This window comes from Abrus precatorius, unplaced genomic scaffold (genome assembly GCF_003935025.1).
Source record: "Abrus precatorius isolate BTA unplaced genomic scaffold, Abrus_2018 Scaffold7, whole genome shotgun sequence".
NCBI lineage: Eukaryota > Viridiplantae > Streptophyta > Magnoliopsida > Fabales > Fabaceae > Abrus > Abrus precatorius.
Window position 1 is genome coordinate 30,818,982 of NW_020874417.1, and position 17,363 is coordinate 30,836,344.

Genomic DNA, 17,363 nt, shown 5'->3' on the forward strand with positions numbered 1-17,363 from the left:
TTTAATCTAAACATCAAAAAATGAATTTAATTTAATTTTTTATGACTCTACAAATCTAACCATATGTTTATTGAATAATTGGATTTGTTGCTTTTTACTGCAAAAGCAATTCAAACTGAATATCAAACGCCCCCGTCAATAAATTCTCTCTCTCTCTCTCTCTCTCTCTCTCTCTCTCTCTCTTTACATACACAAGAATAAAAAATTGTTAACATTAATTTTTTATACTGAATTTAAACAATAAAAATATTAAATTTTAAAAATTATTATATTTTTTTTACAATTTTAATATAATTGACATTTTTAAAAGGAAAATAGCTTTTTATCTATTTCTAGTGGTCCTCCATCCATTTTTATCACTTCATATTATTATTCTCAGTAATACTATTTTAACATCTATTTTTTTTATGTGCATTTAAAATATATTTATGTCAGACATTTATATAATGTTTTTTAATCAATACATATAAAATTAGATGTTAAAATAATATTTTTCTATTATTCGATCACTTCCCACTAAGCACACTTGTACACATTAACCAACCCACTCAGCAGAAGGAGGATTGGGATAGCACTGCACTTACAATATCCGTTCTCACACTCACATTTTGGATATTCGATAAATAAAAAATGATAAAAAAATAAATATAAAAGTATTAACATTAATTTTTTTACTTTCACCCTTGCAGGCACAGGGAGGGGCGAAGTAGCAGAACTAGTACACAAAGTAGTGTCACTTTCGCATTCCCAGGTCCACACGCACCAAGTCACATACATATTGATGCACGTTTTGCTTCCCTCACGAATTATTCAGTATATATCATAAACCAACATTTAGGGATCTTCGTCACTGGAGAACCCAAGATTCATAAGAGGTTCGTAAAAAGAGAAGAATCATGAAATCCTGTTTAGGGAGAAAAAGAAGGAAAAAACAAGAAAGCACATCATGTTCCATCTTCGTAACAACACTCTTTCTTTATCCTTCTCAAGTTTCTTGGGTAAAGTTCCTAACTCTTCTATGTTGCTTACTTTCATTATTTTCTTCACCAGCTCCAAGAACCACAATTGGAACTGCTCCAAGTTTCCCTAGTCACGTATTTGCTCTCTTCGTTCTTAATTTGATTGTATCCAAGCAAGTAAATTGAAAATTATGTGGTGGTCAACAGTCACATTAAGTTTATGAGAAAGTTTAGCGTGTAGATTCATATACATAGCAAAAGTTCCTTGCTGAATGAGAGGTGAGATTTAATAACTAGAGGAGAAGGGTGGAGGTTCTTTTGTGTTCTTATAGTGGCATGTTAATAATTTTACCATAGTGTATCTTATAGTTGGGGTCTTTTAAATAGAGGCAACAAGTTGGGTTTGATATAATGGATCCACCTGAATATTCATATTTGTTAAATTTAACTGTTTGAGCCGTTAAATTAAAGAATTTTATTAACTTTTAATTTTTAAAATTGAATTAAACATCTAAAAGTAGTAATTTCTTTATCAAAAGATAATATATTATTTTATAAATTTTCACGGGAGGACTCAGAACTGCATACATGGCATAAAATCCGTATCCTTAAATTTAATTAAAAATTGTTTGTGTTATAATAGTTAAGTTGTTATAATATTTCTGTTTACAGTGTTTTTCTAAGAGAAATGTTTCTTGTAAAAAAAAATTAATAATTTAGAGAAGTAAAAAGAAAAAAAATAATAAAATAGATACTCTCGTCCTTTTTATCTTTTTTATTTCTTTTGTTTTTCTCTTTCTTTTCTCATATCTTTCACTTCTACTTTGATTTAACACTAAAAGTAAAATTTCGAATATTAGTATTGTAAAAAGTTATTGTCAGAATTTAATGTGGTCAAAATAAATCAGTCCCCCATGTGCTACGTACACCTTATCCGGTAGCTGTCGTGATATGAATTTGGATTATTTGCTACTCTTCCATTAAAAAATAGCCTATAATGATTTATGTTGAGCAACTTCGATTTTTGGACAGATATTTTACTGCTGTAAAAAATTCAGATTTGTTATGATTTACATGTGATCAAATTATTTACATATAATTTTTTGATTGACTTTTTTATGTATAAAAAATTATATTTATTTTTTACTGCACAACATTTAAATTTTTTGGTAAGTTTTTTTAGTGAACCCGTGACATGGTACTATAATTCACATAAAATTAAAATACACAGACACGTATGGGACCATATGCTGCAGTGGGTGGGTCAGCTGGACCTAATGGTGGCCGATATTGTCAGCAGCAGCAATTACGATGTCTCCACGCGTATCACGCGAAATATAGTAAGATTTTTGGATTATGGGCATGGAACACAGATATTCTATTGTTTAAGTAAAAATTGTAAGTTGATATTTATTTTTTAAAATATAAATATAAAAATAATTTATTTATACTTTTAATTTTTATAAATATTAAATATTTTGTAATAAGTATAATTTTTTAAAGATTTAATTCTTAAAAAATCAATCAATTTTTTTTTATGATAAATATTGACCATACATTCAAGTATTGATCTTGCGTCTAATTTTTTTTTTTTACTAAATTAGCATTTTAGTCTCGAAAGTGTTTGAGTCTAATATTTTAGTACTTGAGGTATTTAACGTTAGTCTACAATTTCTTTCTCTGTCATGTATTTTAGTCTTTAATGTCAGACCCTGTTAAGAAACTGTCACAGAAGGTTGAGCTGTCACGTTAAGTGCTACGTCAGAATCCTAATTGGCAGCAACGACGTCGTTTTGGAAGCTGGCGTGCACAAATAATTGCAAAACGGTGTTGTTGTCATTAAAATTCCTTTAGCCTATGTTGGCTAAGGAGCTTGTAGCAAGCAAAAGGGAATATTGTGGCACTCGTGGACTTGAGCCATGGTTACTTCGTTATCAGATTTCACCAGGAGGAAGATATAAGGGATGAAGGCCTGGATCGGAGTACCATGGAAAATAAACAACCTCAATATCTGGTTCTTATCTTAAAAGGTGGACATTGTCGGCCGAAAACAGCAATTGAGGGTACTCTTGAATGTACTATATAGTAGGTTCTTAGTGCCTTAAGATCCCAATCCCAAATCGAGTTCCAATCGCAGAATTGTTCTCAAGTGAATGGCTTTTACTCAACATCAATTCATTCAATTAGGATCTTATAAGTTGGCTTATCTTAGGTCACCAATTGAGACAATGACTTGAAACTCGGGTAGAAATAAAACCAATCGAAAACTTTGGAAGCAACAAATCGCGGAGCGTAAGCTGTGGGTCTTGAGGCAAATGTGGCATCTTTTGAACCATCATAGTTAAGGAGAAAAAGTTCATCTTTTTTCAATGCAACCAGAGGGCTCTTAGTACGCTAACGCTACTATGTACCTAAAAGATGTTTTTTGGTTTATGTAGGCCAAAGAAAGGGCTTCCCTATCAGCACAAAGAAGAAATTCAATAAGAGAGGATTGAATTTCATCAAGAAAAGACAAAAACCGCATTGAGTGGGGCTTGCCCTAAAATGGCCCTTACAAAGCTTCTCTATCAAGAGTTGCTAGTTGGTGGTTGAGGAGTAATAGGTTCCGCATAAGCTACATTTCATGGGGGAGGCACCTATCCAGTACTTCCAAACTCGTCTTTCATCTACATACATTGGATCACTAGAGCCAATAGTTCAATGTCCAATAGCCACTCATCTTTGGTTGCAGTTTCGGCACGAATAGAATACTACTTAGTCAAGTAGAAGGGCCAACCTGAGAGCGAGGCAAGTTAGGAACGGGTTGAAACTTACGATTCTAAGACCAAGTCAGAGACTACTGGACGTCTCGCAAAGTGACTCTCAACGAGGACGTTGAGACTTATTGAAAAAAAAAGATTTTTTTTGTGTCACCCCAATCTTCCAAAACGATGTCGTTGTTGCCAACTAGAATTCTGACATAGCACTTAACGTGACAGCTCAGCCTTCTGTGACGATTTTTAACGGAGTCTAACGTCAGGGACTAAAATGCATGAAGGAGAAAGAAGTTGCGGATTAATGTGATATTTTAAATGTCTCAGAGACTAAAATGCTAAACTCAAAATCTCTTAGGAACTAAAATATTAGTTTAATCATTTTTCTTTAGATCACAATTTTAATAAGACTCCTCATGTCTTGTTAGTCCATACTCCTCATGCAATAATGTTTATTATACAATAACTCCAACAATCCAATTATTAAATAAATTGAGGCATGTAATAATTTTTTGAAAAAAAAAGTTTTTTATAAAATATTATTTCTTTCATTTATATTCATACGTTAACAAGAAAATAAATTCAATATTTTCATGTTGTTTAGTTTAATAATATTTTATTATTTTAAATAAATGTTTAATTATATTTTTTACATTTATTAATAAGTCTCGTTCTCTATTCGTATTTTTTTTTCTCTTAGTCCTTTTTTTCCCTTCTCTTTTTTACCTACTCCATCCTAACCTTTTTCTTTCCTTTTATCTTCACTCCTTTTTTTTTTTACACCCACAACTCTAATCTCAATCTTACTCTCACCTCCACTTTTCTCCTTTCTTCACCTCATACTTACACCCTCAACTTCTTCCCTTCCTTTTCTCTTCACACCTTTATTCCATATCCATTTACTTGTCTTTTAAGCACCTTAACCCTAACTCTCTCTTTCTCTCCCCTTTTTCTTTTCTTAACATCACTTTTTCTCTCACCTTTAAGTCTACACTTTCTTTCACTATGATCTCTACTCCTCCCTTTCTCACACCCTAACACTTTCCTTCTCCTTCCTCAATTTTCTCCCACCTTTAACTTCATATTTTCTCACATTCTCAATTTCACACTCTTCTCACCCTGTTCTCCACTTTCCTCCTTCTCACACCCCTACCCCTTCCCCTCACCTTTAACTCCACATTCTTCTACACTCTTAATCTCACACTCTCCTCACTTAGTTCTCCACTTCCTCCCTTTTCACACTCTAACCCCTCCCTCTCCCCTTTCCCTTCCTCAACTCTACCCTTTCTCCCACTTTCAATTCCACATTCTTACACAGCCTAATCCCACACTCTTCCTTCATGTTGTTTTTCACTTCCCTCCTTTCTAACCCCACCACACACCCTCACTCTATATCCCACACTCTTTCTTTCTTCATTTTTTGGATTTTTTTGGATTTAAGAGTTTCATTAACTTGCAATGACCCTACAATATTTGTCTATTATTTGTTGTTCCTGAACCTCTTTTTTCATGGTAGCCAAAAAGAAGAAAATAGTTATATAAGATTTTGAATAAGGGGTAAGGGAAGGCATGGGGTAGGTATAAAGTTGAAGTGTGAGTGGGTAGCAGGAAGGGGAGAGGACAGGGTGGAGTAGCAAAAATGGAAAAAAGGAAAGAGAAAGGGAGCTAAGGGGAGGCACCTATCCAGTACTTCTGAACTCGTCTTTCATCTACATACATTGGGTTGCTAGAGCCAATAGTTCAATGTTCGTACAACAGCCACTCATCTTTAGTTGCAGCTTCGACATGAATAGAATACTACTTAGTCAAGTAGAAGGGCCAACCTGAGAGCGAGGCAAGCTAGGAACGGGCTGAAACTTACGATTCTAAGACCAAGTCAAAGACTACTGGACGTCTCGCAGGGTGACTCTCAAGGAGGACGTTGAGACTTTTTGAAAAAAAAAAAGATTTTTTTTGTGTCACCCCAATCTTCCAAAACGATGTCGTTGTTGCCAACTGGAATTCTGACGTAGCACTTAACGTATCAGCTCAGTCTTCTGTGACCATTTTTTAACGGGGTCTAACATCAGGGACTAAAATGCATGACAGAGAAAGAAGTTGCGGACTAATGTGATATTTTAAATATCTCAAAGACTAAAATGCTAGACCTAAAATTCTTCAGGGACTAAAATGCTAGTTTAATCATTTTTCTTTAGATCACAATTTCAATAAGACTTCCCATGTCTTGTTAGTCCATACTCCTCGTGCAATAATGTTTATTATACAATAACTCTAACAATTCAATTATTAAATAAATTGAGGCATGTAATAATTTTTTTAAAAAAAAAGTTTTTTATAAAATATTATATCTTTCATTTATATTCATATGTTGACAAGAAAATAAATTCAACATTTTCATGTTATTTAGTTTAATAATATTTTATTATTTTAAATTAATATTTATAAATTAATATTGTGTTAAAAGAATATTATTTTTAAGATATTTTAAATAGTAATTTAAATCTTTTAATAATTTTAAAAAATTTTAATATAAACTTTTATTTTTGGAAAGTTTAACACAATTCTCTTCTTTTCTTGCATTTAGATTTGGAATCAGATATGAGATTGATTATAGATAAAGTTATATGCTTTTAAATTTATATGTTAAATTTGACATTTATTTTTCTAAAATGACATATTGACACTTATTGCAGGTAGAAGATGAGAAAAGACATAATATAAGTGATTTTTACGCATGATAGGTGAATCAAATTGGTGAATACTGGGATATTGTTATGTTAATTATTAAGGTAAAGATTAATTGAATATATATACAAAGAAGTTGATTAATGAGTTTCTTGAAAAATGTGTAAAAACTATAATTTAAAAAATGATTGAAAGTGTGATTAAAATCAAGTTAGATCTTTATATTCTTGTGATTCAGTGACATGTATAGCAATAGATTCTATTGAAATTGATGCTAACACACTAAAATCATATATTTCAATTCCTTGAAAATATACTTTTAAGATAATTTTTTAAATATTGATTTCTCATTAATAAACTATCTAGCATTAAGATTAAGGTTAAAAAGAAATCGAATGAGTTTCATGGAAAATGTGTAAAAACTATAATTTAAGAAAATAATTAAAAGTGTAATTAAAATCAAGTTTGAGAAACTAAGATTGATTTTCATCTATCGCTCTGTTCGAAGGGTAAGTGTACCCATCGAGAAGTAATAATGGTTCTTAAATTAAGTTCTCGAAATATCGTCTCACAAGGATTGATTTTCAATTACTAAAAATTTTCTAATTCAATTGTTTAAACTTCAAATATACGAGATTAATTAAAAATAAGAATTTATAAAATTAATTATAAAACTACGAGCAAAGAATACAATGCACGTTTTGGTTAAACTTATCAGAAAGGAATCTAGGGCATATGGGTTTTCTCATTCAATCCTTTATGTTATTTTTCTATTTAACTCTAAATCTGGTTTCCTTGTGATTACCAATCATTTATCTAAATACTATTAATACACAATGGTCATGCAATATTAATATTTTTTTTATCTAAATTAATATCTCTAATAATCATGCAAAACATCAATTTGAGAAAGCTTGAGTAATTTATGAACTTGCTAATTTAATAACGATTAGAAGAGAAAGATTGTTTTGGTTCACTTAATCCTTTGTCTCGTTTTACCTTATAGATCTATTAATTAACTGAGGTATGGTCGCCTGACGATATAATTAATTAAGATTAAGAAAGAAGCGCAATAGGATAAAATCTAATCACAAAAGGAAAATTAAATTTAAATTCAAATATCAAAATTTTATGAATTCATGAACAATAGTTTCTATAGCCCTAGCTATGGACTTAGTTACTCATGCTAAAGAAAAGAACTAAAATAATCATAAACAAAACCATAACCAAAAGAAATAGCAAATTAGAGTGTGAAATGTGTTCTCGGTCTTCAAGTATGATCACTTGAAGCTCTAAGTGTCGTCAAGCATGTGCCAAGGATCCCGTGTAAGAGAGACGAGATCAGATGTATTCTAGAGTCAAAGCTAAGATGTAAAAATGGTCCCTTTACGATACCTGAGATCTTCCCATTTATAGGATTTAAAAACCTACAAACTCTTTATAAATGGACTTCCCGCAGATGAGCACGGTCGTGCAAGGCCTTAAAAAGTGTTTAAAATATCATTTAAAACTACACATAATAAATAAATAAATATATAAATAAATAAAGGGAGTAGGTATGAAAAGTTGTTGGCGGATGTTTGTGGTTGAAGTATTTAACTTCCCGAACTAACAAAATGTTTGTGGTCATAATGTCGTATAGATCTTAGATCCATGTTTGGCTATAAAAAAGCATATGCACTACTCGAAAATGCGAAAGACATTGAAGAGAACAACAACAAAATAAACAGAGAGTAGAGAGAGGGAAAAAGCAAATATGAGTTCGAATCCTGCAAGTCCGAACGAGGGAAGAGAGGATGAGGCATGTCTTTATGCTATGTTACTCTGCACAAGTCAAGTGTTTCCTTCAGTACTCAATGCATCTATTGAGTTGAATTTGTTTGACATAATAGCAAATGCAACACCCCATGGCGGAACTGTGTCAGCATCCCAAATTGCTTCTAAGTTGCCAAACCAATACCCAGGTTTGCCTAATAGACTTGAGCGCATGCTGCGTCTCCTTGCAAGCTATTCTCTTCTCACTTGTTCTCCTCACACCAATCAAGATGGTAGCATTGAGAGATTCTTTGGAATCTCAGCTGTTGGAAAGTACTTCGTCAGTGATGAAGAAAGGGGTTGCGCCAGTGCCATTGCAAATTTTCTCAACTATCCTGCAATGTCACAACTTTGGTATAGTCTACTCTTCATTGCTAATTAAAATTCTTATAAAATATAATGAATAATGCACTTTCACAATTTACATAGCATGTTATAAAATATGTCAGTATTTTGTAATTTTTTTTATTTAGAGACTACAATAATTGATAGAAATAAAAGGGAGATATTAACATGATATTTTAAAATTTTAAACATAGCATAGTAAAAAAAAAAATTTACTATGAAATGAGAGTTTAGTTTAGATTCTACTTTTTTATTTTTATGTTATCTATTTTTTTTAATTAAATATTAAATTATGTTTTTCAAAATTTTATTTAATATAAAATATTTTTAATAAATAATTATAATATATTAAAAATTAAAAATAGTCCTATAGCATATCTAAATTTATTTATTTAAAATTTATTGAATTTAATCATTCCTCTGTACAAGAAAAAAATAGTTAACTAAAATTTTTGTGAGTCCACTAAAATATAATAAATCCTATGGCGTAAGTACCTTTCTATTGCCTTAAAAAGCATGACTATTGGTTAAATTGCTGCTTGTATACTTTATCTCTTTTAATGCTACAAATTTTAAAGCACACGTTACTTATTAATAAAATGTATTTATGTCACTCGTATTAAAACTATCTTAATAGTTTATTTATAAAATAGTATTTTGAGTGAAAAATAAAGGAGGATAAATTTTTTAATCATTTTTATGTTAATAAAATGTATATTGTTTATGATAAAAAAATAATAATTTACTTACCTTGCTGTGGTGCTTTGATTTTAGGCCAAAATATAAGGAGGTAATTCTTAACGCTGAGGAGGACGACTTATTCAAGAAGGTTCATGGAATATCTTTGTTCGAATATAGAAAAAAGGATGAAACAATGAAAAGCATTTTCAACAAATCCATGGCTAATATTTGCACCATAAACATGAATAGGATCCTTGAAGTGTACAAAGGATTTGAAGGAGTTCCAACCCTAGTTGACGTGGGAGGATGTACGGGACAAAATCTTCGCATGATAATTTCCAAGTACCCTACAATTAAGGGTGTCAATTTTGATTTGCCCCAAGTTGTTGAACAAGCGCCAGCTTATCCAGGTATATATGTGTTTATGCCATTCCCTTTTGTTTTACTATCGTCATATGTACACCAACTGCATGATGCATGCAAGTACAATTTTTTCTGTTTTTGTTTTGCTAAAACATCGACTGAAACACTGTCCAAATTGCATAAATTAAGGAATCCAACATGTTGGAGGAGACATGTTCACTTATGTACCACAGGGTGATGCCATAATTCTTCAGGTTAGAAAACACTTTGTGACACTTCAATTTCATCTTTAAGAATGATTGATCCCACAATTATGTCAACAATCCTAACTTCTTCGATTGCATTATATGTAGTCTGTATTGCATAATTGGTCAGATGAACAATGCATAAGCCTTTTGAGGAACTGTCACAATGCCCTGCCACAAGATGGAAGGGTGATTATTATAGAGTTCGTAACAGAAGAAGCAACAGAGTCAAATGCCTCAAAACTTGTTGCCGTCCTCGATAATCTCATGTATATAACAAACAGCGGGAAGGAAAGAACTGTGAAGGAATACGAGGCTTTGTGCAAGCTTTCTGGATTCTCAAGATTTCACGTTGCTTGTCGTGCATTCTTCACCATGGGAGTCTTTGAATTTCACAAATAAATTTACTTTCGATTCTTTAATGCAAACCAGTTGAATAATATATAGCTTTTTTTGGAGCTTGTAAGACCTTCATGAGGCTAACATCTTGAAAATTTGGTCGTATCAAGTGTTAAGAAATTTTATCCTTTTAACATTGTGTTCCTTAAGATTGACAGCACATTTGTCAGTCTCAAGGCTGCGAAGTTTGTGTTTTCGGTTCTGTTTGATTCAGTTTGAGTCGAGTTTTAGTTTTAGAAAAGTTGGTTGCAGACATTTATGCTTGAGTTGTAGTCTCTGTCCGATTCTGTTTTTAAAGATTAGTGGAGTAAAAGCTGTCTTTGGTTCAGCAAGATTTAGAGTCATGTACTTGTATTTTGCAGTTCAATTAGTTCTTTCCATTTTTTTTCTCTCTCACGAGTTCTTCATGCAGCAGTTGGTAAAACCTAAACCCTACAGCATTACCTAAACATGCATAAGGATTTAAATAGATTACACGTTTGTATATGTTTATATTGTCTAATATAATTATCAATATCCATTTTCTGGTAATCCTAATTGTGAGATATTGTTTTGTTTATCGACCTCACAAGGCGAATGCACTATTCTAATTATGATGATAGTTTACACATGCCTTTACAGCTATGACGCACGCGGTTGGTGTTGTGTGTTCACGTAATAAACACCCTAATGCTCATTTAATGAGTGATAATTTTGATACAATGAGTGAGGATTACTCAAAAAATTTTGTCTACTAAAGATGGTGCTTCAATAGAATACACACATGCGAGATGTTTCTTTACAGTGTGGTAAGAGTATGGTGAGAGTACAATGGAGAGAAAGGAAACATAATTCAATATTTATGTAAATATATCTTCTTTATGCAAGGATGTGTATGTTAGGAATCAATCAATCAACCTAATCACATGCTTTCTATCCCATACTCAAGATCATGATAAAAACTAAATGCGGAAGCGTACCTGAATTTGTCATTGAGAACAAATAAGGTGATGAGATTCAAGATTCGTTTGATAATCTTCTAAATGTAGAGAGCTTTAGGTTCCTCTTGAATTTCTCTCCTAATGGGGATGAAGAGAAAAGAGTCGTATGTTTTTACGTGTGTTACTTGGCTCTATAAATAGGGACTATTTTGGTAACTTCCATCAGTTACTCCAAATTTGATAATTATAATTTAGCTCCTCATTAAATTATAATATTATTAATGGTATCTACATAATTAGCTTTTCATAATATATGTGCCCTTAGCTATAAATTTTATATTAATTAGACCACTTTAATATTTTGGCTAATAAAATAATGGCCCTAACACATTTAATTATATAATATATATGTGTGACCCAAAAAATTGCTAACAATCTCCCACTAGTCACAAATATATATATCCTTACAATCCTTATAAATGTTTTAGACTTTATGAGCTCAAAATTTGCTATTACATGCCTTGAGCATATTCTAAAAATCTCGTCCATTGATTACATCCGCATATAGAACCAAAATAGTTTTCATTGTATCAATCACAACTAAACTCATCAATGATTACTAATGCTGACAGAATCAAATGACATAGACTCATCATGAAATGAGTAACATGAAAATCACGTCTATTTTCAACTGGTCCTACTTTACATCAATGAGATCATTCAATAACCTTAATGTACAAAGTGTAATGACTGAATGATAAAACATATATATTAATATATCCAAAAGTCAATGTATGCATACATAAAATCAAACATAGAACATAAAATACATAAAAGTGACTAACTCCCACTAAATTAAAGATTCCTCAAACTGTAGAACACCCATGTGAGCAACATGCTCATGAAAGACCTTGGGTGGAAGTCCCTTAGTAAGAGGATCTGCTATCATGGAGTTTGTCCGTAAGTGTTCTATGGAAATCTGTCCACTTTGTACTCTTTCCTTAACAACTAGGAACTTGATGTCAATGTGCTTCGACTTGGTCAAGCTCCTATTGTTAGAATACAATATAGCTGATTTGTTGTCACAATATAACTTAAGTGGTCTTTCAATTCCTTCCATAATTTGCAGCCCTGTGACAAAATTTCTCAACCATATTTCATGATTTGATGCCTCATAGCATGCTACAAATTCTGCTGCTATAGTGGATGAAGCAGTAAGGGTTTGCTTGATACTGCGCCAAGAAACCACACCACCAGCCAATATGAAAATCTAACCTGAAGTGGATCTCAAACTATCTTGGCATCCTGCAAAATCCGAGTTAGAATACCCAGTGATCTCCAACTGGTTTGACCTCTTATATGTGAGCATATAATCCTTTGTTCTCTTCAAATACCTCATAACCCTTTTGGCTGCTTTCCAATGATCCATTCCTAGATTGCTTAAATATCTGCCTAATACCCCAACTATGTATGTTATATCTAGACGCGTACATACTTGGGCATACATCAAACTCCCTATAGCTGATGCATAGGGAATCTTCTGCATTTCTTGAATTTCCAAATTTCCTTTTGGGTACTGTTTGAGACTGAACTTGTCTCCCTTAGCAACTGGAGTATCTCCTGCTTTACATTCCTGCATGCCAAATCTTTGAAGTACTTTTCAATATAGTTTCTTTGTGATAATCCAAGAGTACCCCGAGATCGATCTCGGTGTATCTAAATTCCTAATACAAAGGAGGCGTCACCAAGATCTTTCATTTCAAAATTTCTAGACAGAAATCTCTTGGTTTCGTGCAATATGCCTATATCATTAGTGGCAAGCAGTATGTCATCAACATATAAGATCAGGAAAATGTACTTGCTCCCACTGAATTAGTGATACACACAATCATCAACAAGATTCATTTTGAAACCAAATGATAGAATTACTTGATGAAATTTGTGATACCATTGACGAGATGCCTGTTTTAGCCCGTAAATGGATTTTGTCAGTTTGCAAACCATATTCTTTGGATCTCCTGACACAAAGTTTTCTGGTTGCACCATATAAATTGTCTCATCAATGTTACCATTGAGAAACGCCGTCTTGACATTCATTTGATGAAGCTCTAAATCATAGTGTGTAACAAGAGCCATGATTGTCCTAAAAGAGTCTTTTGATGAAACTGGAGAGAAAGTCTCTTTAAAGTCAATCCCTTCCTTTTGGGTATAGCCCTTGGCTACAAGACGAGTCTTATACCTCTCCACATTACCTTTGAAATCCCTTTTGGTCTTAAAATATCCATTTGCAACCAATGGGTTTCACACCTTCTGGTAATGGGACAAGTTCCCAAACCTTCTTGTCTTGCATGGACTTATATTCCTCCTTTATTGCTTTAATCCACTTTTCAGAGTTAGAACCTTGCATGGCTTGACGAAAGTTGACTGGGTCATAAAATTTATAGCCCTTTGATCTTTCAGAATAACCAATAAAATAGTTGCTCACTGTTCAGGAGTCCAATTTCTTTTCATTTGGCTTATAAGGCCTTGCGTCAGCTGGACATCCCCACATATGAAAATGTTTCAAACTAGGCTTTCGCCCAGTCCAAAGCTCATAAGGTGTTTTTGTAGCTGCCTTTGTTGGCACTCTATTTAGAATGTAAGCTGCTGTCTTTAGTGCCTTTCCCTAGAGTGACTCTGGTAAGTTAGAATGATAAATCATACTCCTTACCATATCCTTAAGAGTACTGTTTCATCTTTCAGCCACACCATTCATGCTAGGTGACCCCGACATGGTATATTGTGGGACGATTCCACATTCCTCTAGGTACTTGACAAAAGGTCCTGAACGTTGTTCACCTGAACTGTCATTTCTGCCATAGTATTCACCACCACGGTCAGATCTGACACTCTTGATTCTTTTGTTAAGTTGATTTTCAACTTCAGCTTTAAATGTTTTGAACACGTCTAGAGATTGTGCCCTTTCATGTATAAGAAACAGGTATGCATATCTAGAGTAATCGTCTATGAATGATATAAAATATTGTTGATCATTCCATGAAAGTGTAGGAAATGGCCCACAAATGTCCGTATGTATCAACTCAAAGACATTCGTAGCTCTATACACACCTAATTTCTTTGTTTTAGTCTGTTTACTTTTAACGCATTCAACACAAACGTCAAAATTTGTGAAGTTAATGGAATCCAAGATCCCATTTGACACAAGTCATTCAACTCTATTTTTAGAGATGTGACCTAGGCGCCTGTGCCATAATGCTCCTGAGTTAATATTGCCAATTTTACGCTTAGTACCACGTGATTCCGTATTTAAGGATTCACTATAGGTAGCTACAGTATCAAGCAAATATAGATTATCATAAGACAAAAGTGAACAAGTTCCAACAATATTTGAATTAAAAGAAAAACTGAACATATTGTTTCCAAATGAACACAAATAACCTACCTTGTCTAAATAAGAAACTGAAACTAAATTCCGTCTAAATGACGGCACTACAAAGGTGTCTTTCAAATCAAAATAAAAACTAGTACATAATAATAATCTAAAATGCCCTATAGCTTCCACCTCCACCAATTTGCCATCTCCAACATAGATCCATCTTTCAGCATCAATTGGCTTTCGGTAGCTCAGGCAACCCTGCATTGAAACACTGATGTTAGTAGTTGCACCAGAGTCTAACCACCAAGTGTTTCTAGGTACTAAAGTTCAATTGACCTCAGAATAGATCAAAGTAAGAAACATACCTTTCTTTGCAAGCCAAGCGTGATATTTGCCACAGTTCTTCTTTACATGTCCAGACTTATTACAAAAGAAACAGTTATCAGCCTGATTTTGTTTCTTTTGTACTGGACCCTTAGCAGCTTCATTCTTGAGATCCTCAGTTCTTTTTCTTTTGCCCTTGTCTTTAGAGGTGCTTACAAAATGAGCACCTTCTGTCTTTTCTTGCTTCAGCCTTTCCTCTTCTTGCACACAGTATAATATGAGCTCATTAAGAGACCATTTATCCTTTTGACAGTTATAAGATATCTTAAACTGATTGAACTGTGAGGGAAGAGAAATCAACACTAAATGAATGAGCAAGTCTTCCGACAGTTCAAGCTTTAGTGCTCTAAGTTTTGAAGCAATATTGGACATGCCCATAATGTATTCCCTAATGTTTCCTTTGCCTTGATACTTCATGGAAATCAAGTTCTGAAGAAGAGTACTTGTTTCTGCCTTATCACTTTTTGCAAAGCGCTTCTCAATTTCAGCAAGGAATTCTTTCGCACTTGTTACTTTTTCAGAAACAGTACCCCTAAACACCTCAGGAATGCCGCGCTTAATGATCATAAGACTCATGCGATTTGAGCGATCCCACTTCTCATAATCTATTCTCTGTTGAGAGGTACTAGAATCCATAGGAGAAGAGGGTTTCTCAATCCTTAATGCAAGGTCTGGATCCATGCAGCCAAGAACAATTTCAATGTTCTTTTTCCATTCCTTAAAATTAGTGTCATTGAGAACTGGAACCGAATTCAGATTGGCAGATATTGAAGCAATAGTAGCTGAAATGAGAATAAAACAAATAATACAATTATGCTCACACAAAAATGAAATAAAAATTAATCTATATGTTCAAATAATGGCATAACCCATCTCCAGATACCTAGTGCATCATCAATATCAAGTCTTTGGACAGTAATATTAATTGCTAGTGATATCCTTGTTGTAATGATCAAACATTGATAATAAAACAAGTCAAATAATAAATCCCTCTTTGGATTGATTTATTATTCATATGCAAAATCTCATAATTATCACATATTTACCATCACATGTGTGTATACAAACAGGCCAAGTGTTAATTTTCCTTTAGGCCAATTAACAATTGCATGGATTAACATACACACAAATATTTAACATTTTGTATGAACTATCTACACAAAGACGGTCACTTTGGTGATTTCTTGATTCAATTAGCTCAAATAAAATGTTGAATATTGTATTAAAATTACAATCAATAACCAAAATTTGAACATGAACATTTACCAAATTAAAACAAAAATAAAATAAAATTTCAATTGCTCAAACTACGACGACTGAATTTGCGAAAAATGGCATAAAATCAAGAGACCCAATTGACTTGTATAAGTAAACTGAATATCGAACCCAAATGTTGATTTGCGTATGAATAAACAATCACAGAATTTGAATATATGGCACAGTGAATAAAAGCTTCAGCCTCGTATGAATAAACAATCAGCGTAAAAAAAAATATATCATGAATTTTGGAAACCATGAATAGTATCTATTCCAAATGTGTCAATCGTTTTCAAATTGAATAGTATGGGCATCACGTATTGAAGCATTACGTATCTTCTCAAAATTATATTATAATAATAATATTGTGACAATTGCATCCCAATGATGTAACATCACGAACTGCGACATATTGAATAATTGAATTCGCGAAGATTGATTAAACATATTGCGTCATATAAGATATCAAATTGACAATCAACAAATCCCAGTTTGGAACCCTAATGGCATAAATCCCAAAATCATACATGAATTAAGTATAGGAGGCTCTGATACCAATTCTTAGGATTCAATCAATCAACCTAATCACATGTTTTTTATCCTATACTCAAGATCATGATGAAAACTAAATGTGAAAGCGTATATGAATTTGTTATTAGGAACAAATAAGGTGATGTGATTCAAAATTAGTTTGATAATCTTTCAAATATAGAGAGCCTTAGGTTCCTCTTGGATTTCTCTCCTAATGGGGATGAAGAGGAAGGAGTCGTGTGTTTTTTACATGTGTTACTTGACTCTACAAATGGAGACCATAACTCCTTATTTTGGTAACTTTCATCATTTACTTCAAATTTAATAATTATAATTTAGCCCCTCATTAAATTATAATATCATTAATGGTATCTACACAATTAGCCTTTCATGACATATATGCCCTTAGTCATAAATTTTATATTAATTAGACCACTTTAATATTTTAGCTAATAAAACAATGGCCCTAACACATTTAATTATATAATATATATGTGTGACCCAAAAAATTGCTAACAGTGTAGACACTCGTTGATGAGCCGAATTTAGAAAATGGGCTTGCTTAGTGATGAATTTTGTACGGGTTTCGTTCATTTGACAGTTGCAATTGTACTGGTTATTTGTTGTTTGTTGATTACAGAATTATTTAC

At 32.7% G+C, this 17,363-nt stretch overlaps 1 protein-coding gene across 1 annotated transcript; it reads left to right on the forward strand.

The window, feature by feature from the left end:
* Positions 1-8,153: 8,153 nt before the first annotated feature.
* LOC113871770 (isoliquiritigenin 2'-O-methyltransferase-like) lies at positions 8,154-10,248 on the forward strand. Its single transcript, XM_027508874.1, has 4 exons — positions 8,154-8,566; positions 9,332-9,648; positions 9,791-9,855; positions 9,955-10,248. Exons 1-4 carry the CDS (start codon positions 8,154-8,156, stop codon positions 10,246-10,248), a joined length of 1,089 nt encoding a protein of 362 aa, XP_027364675.1.
* The last annotated feature ends 7,115 nt before the right edge of the window (positions 10,249-17,363 follow it).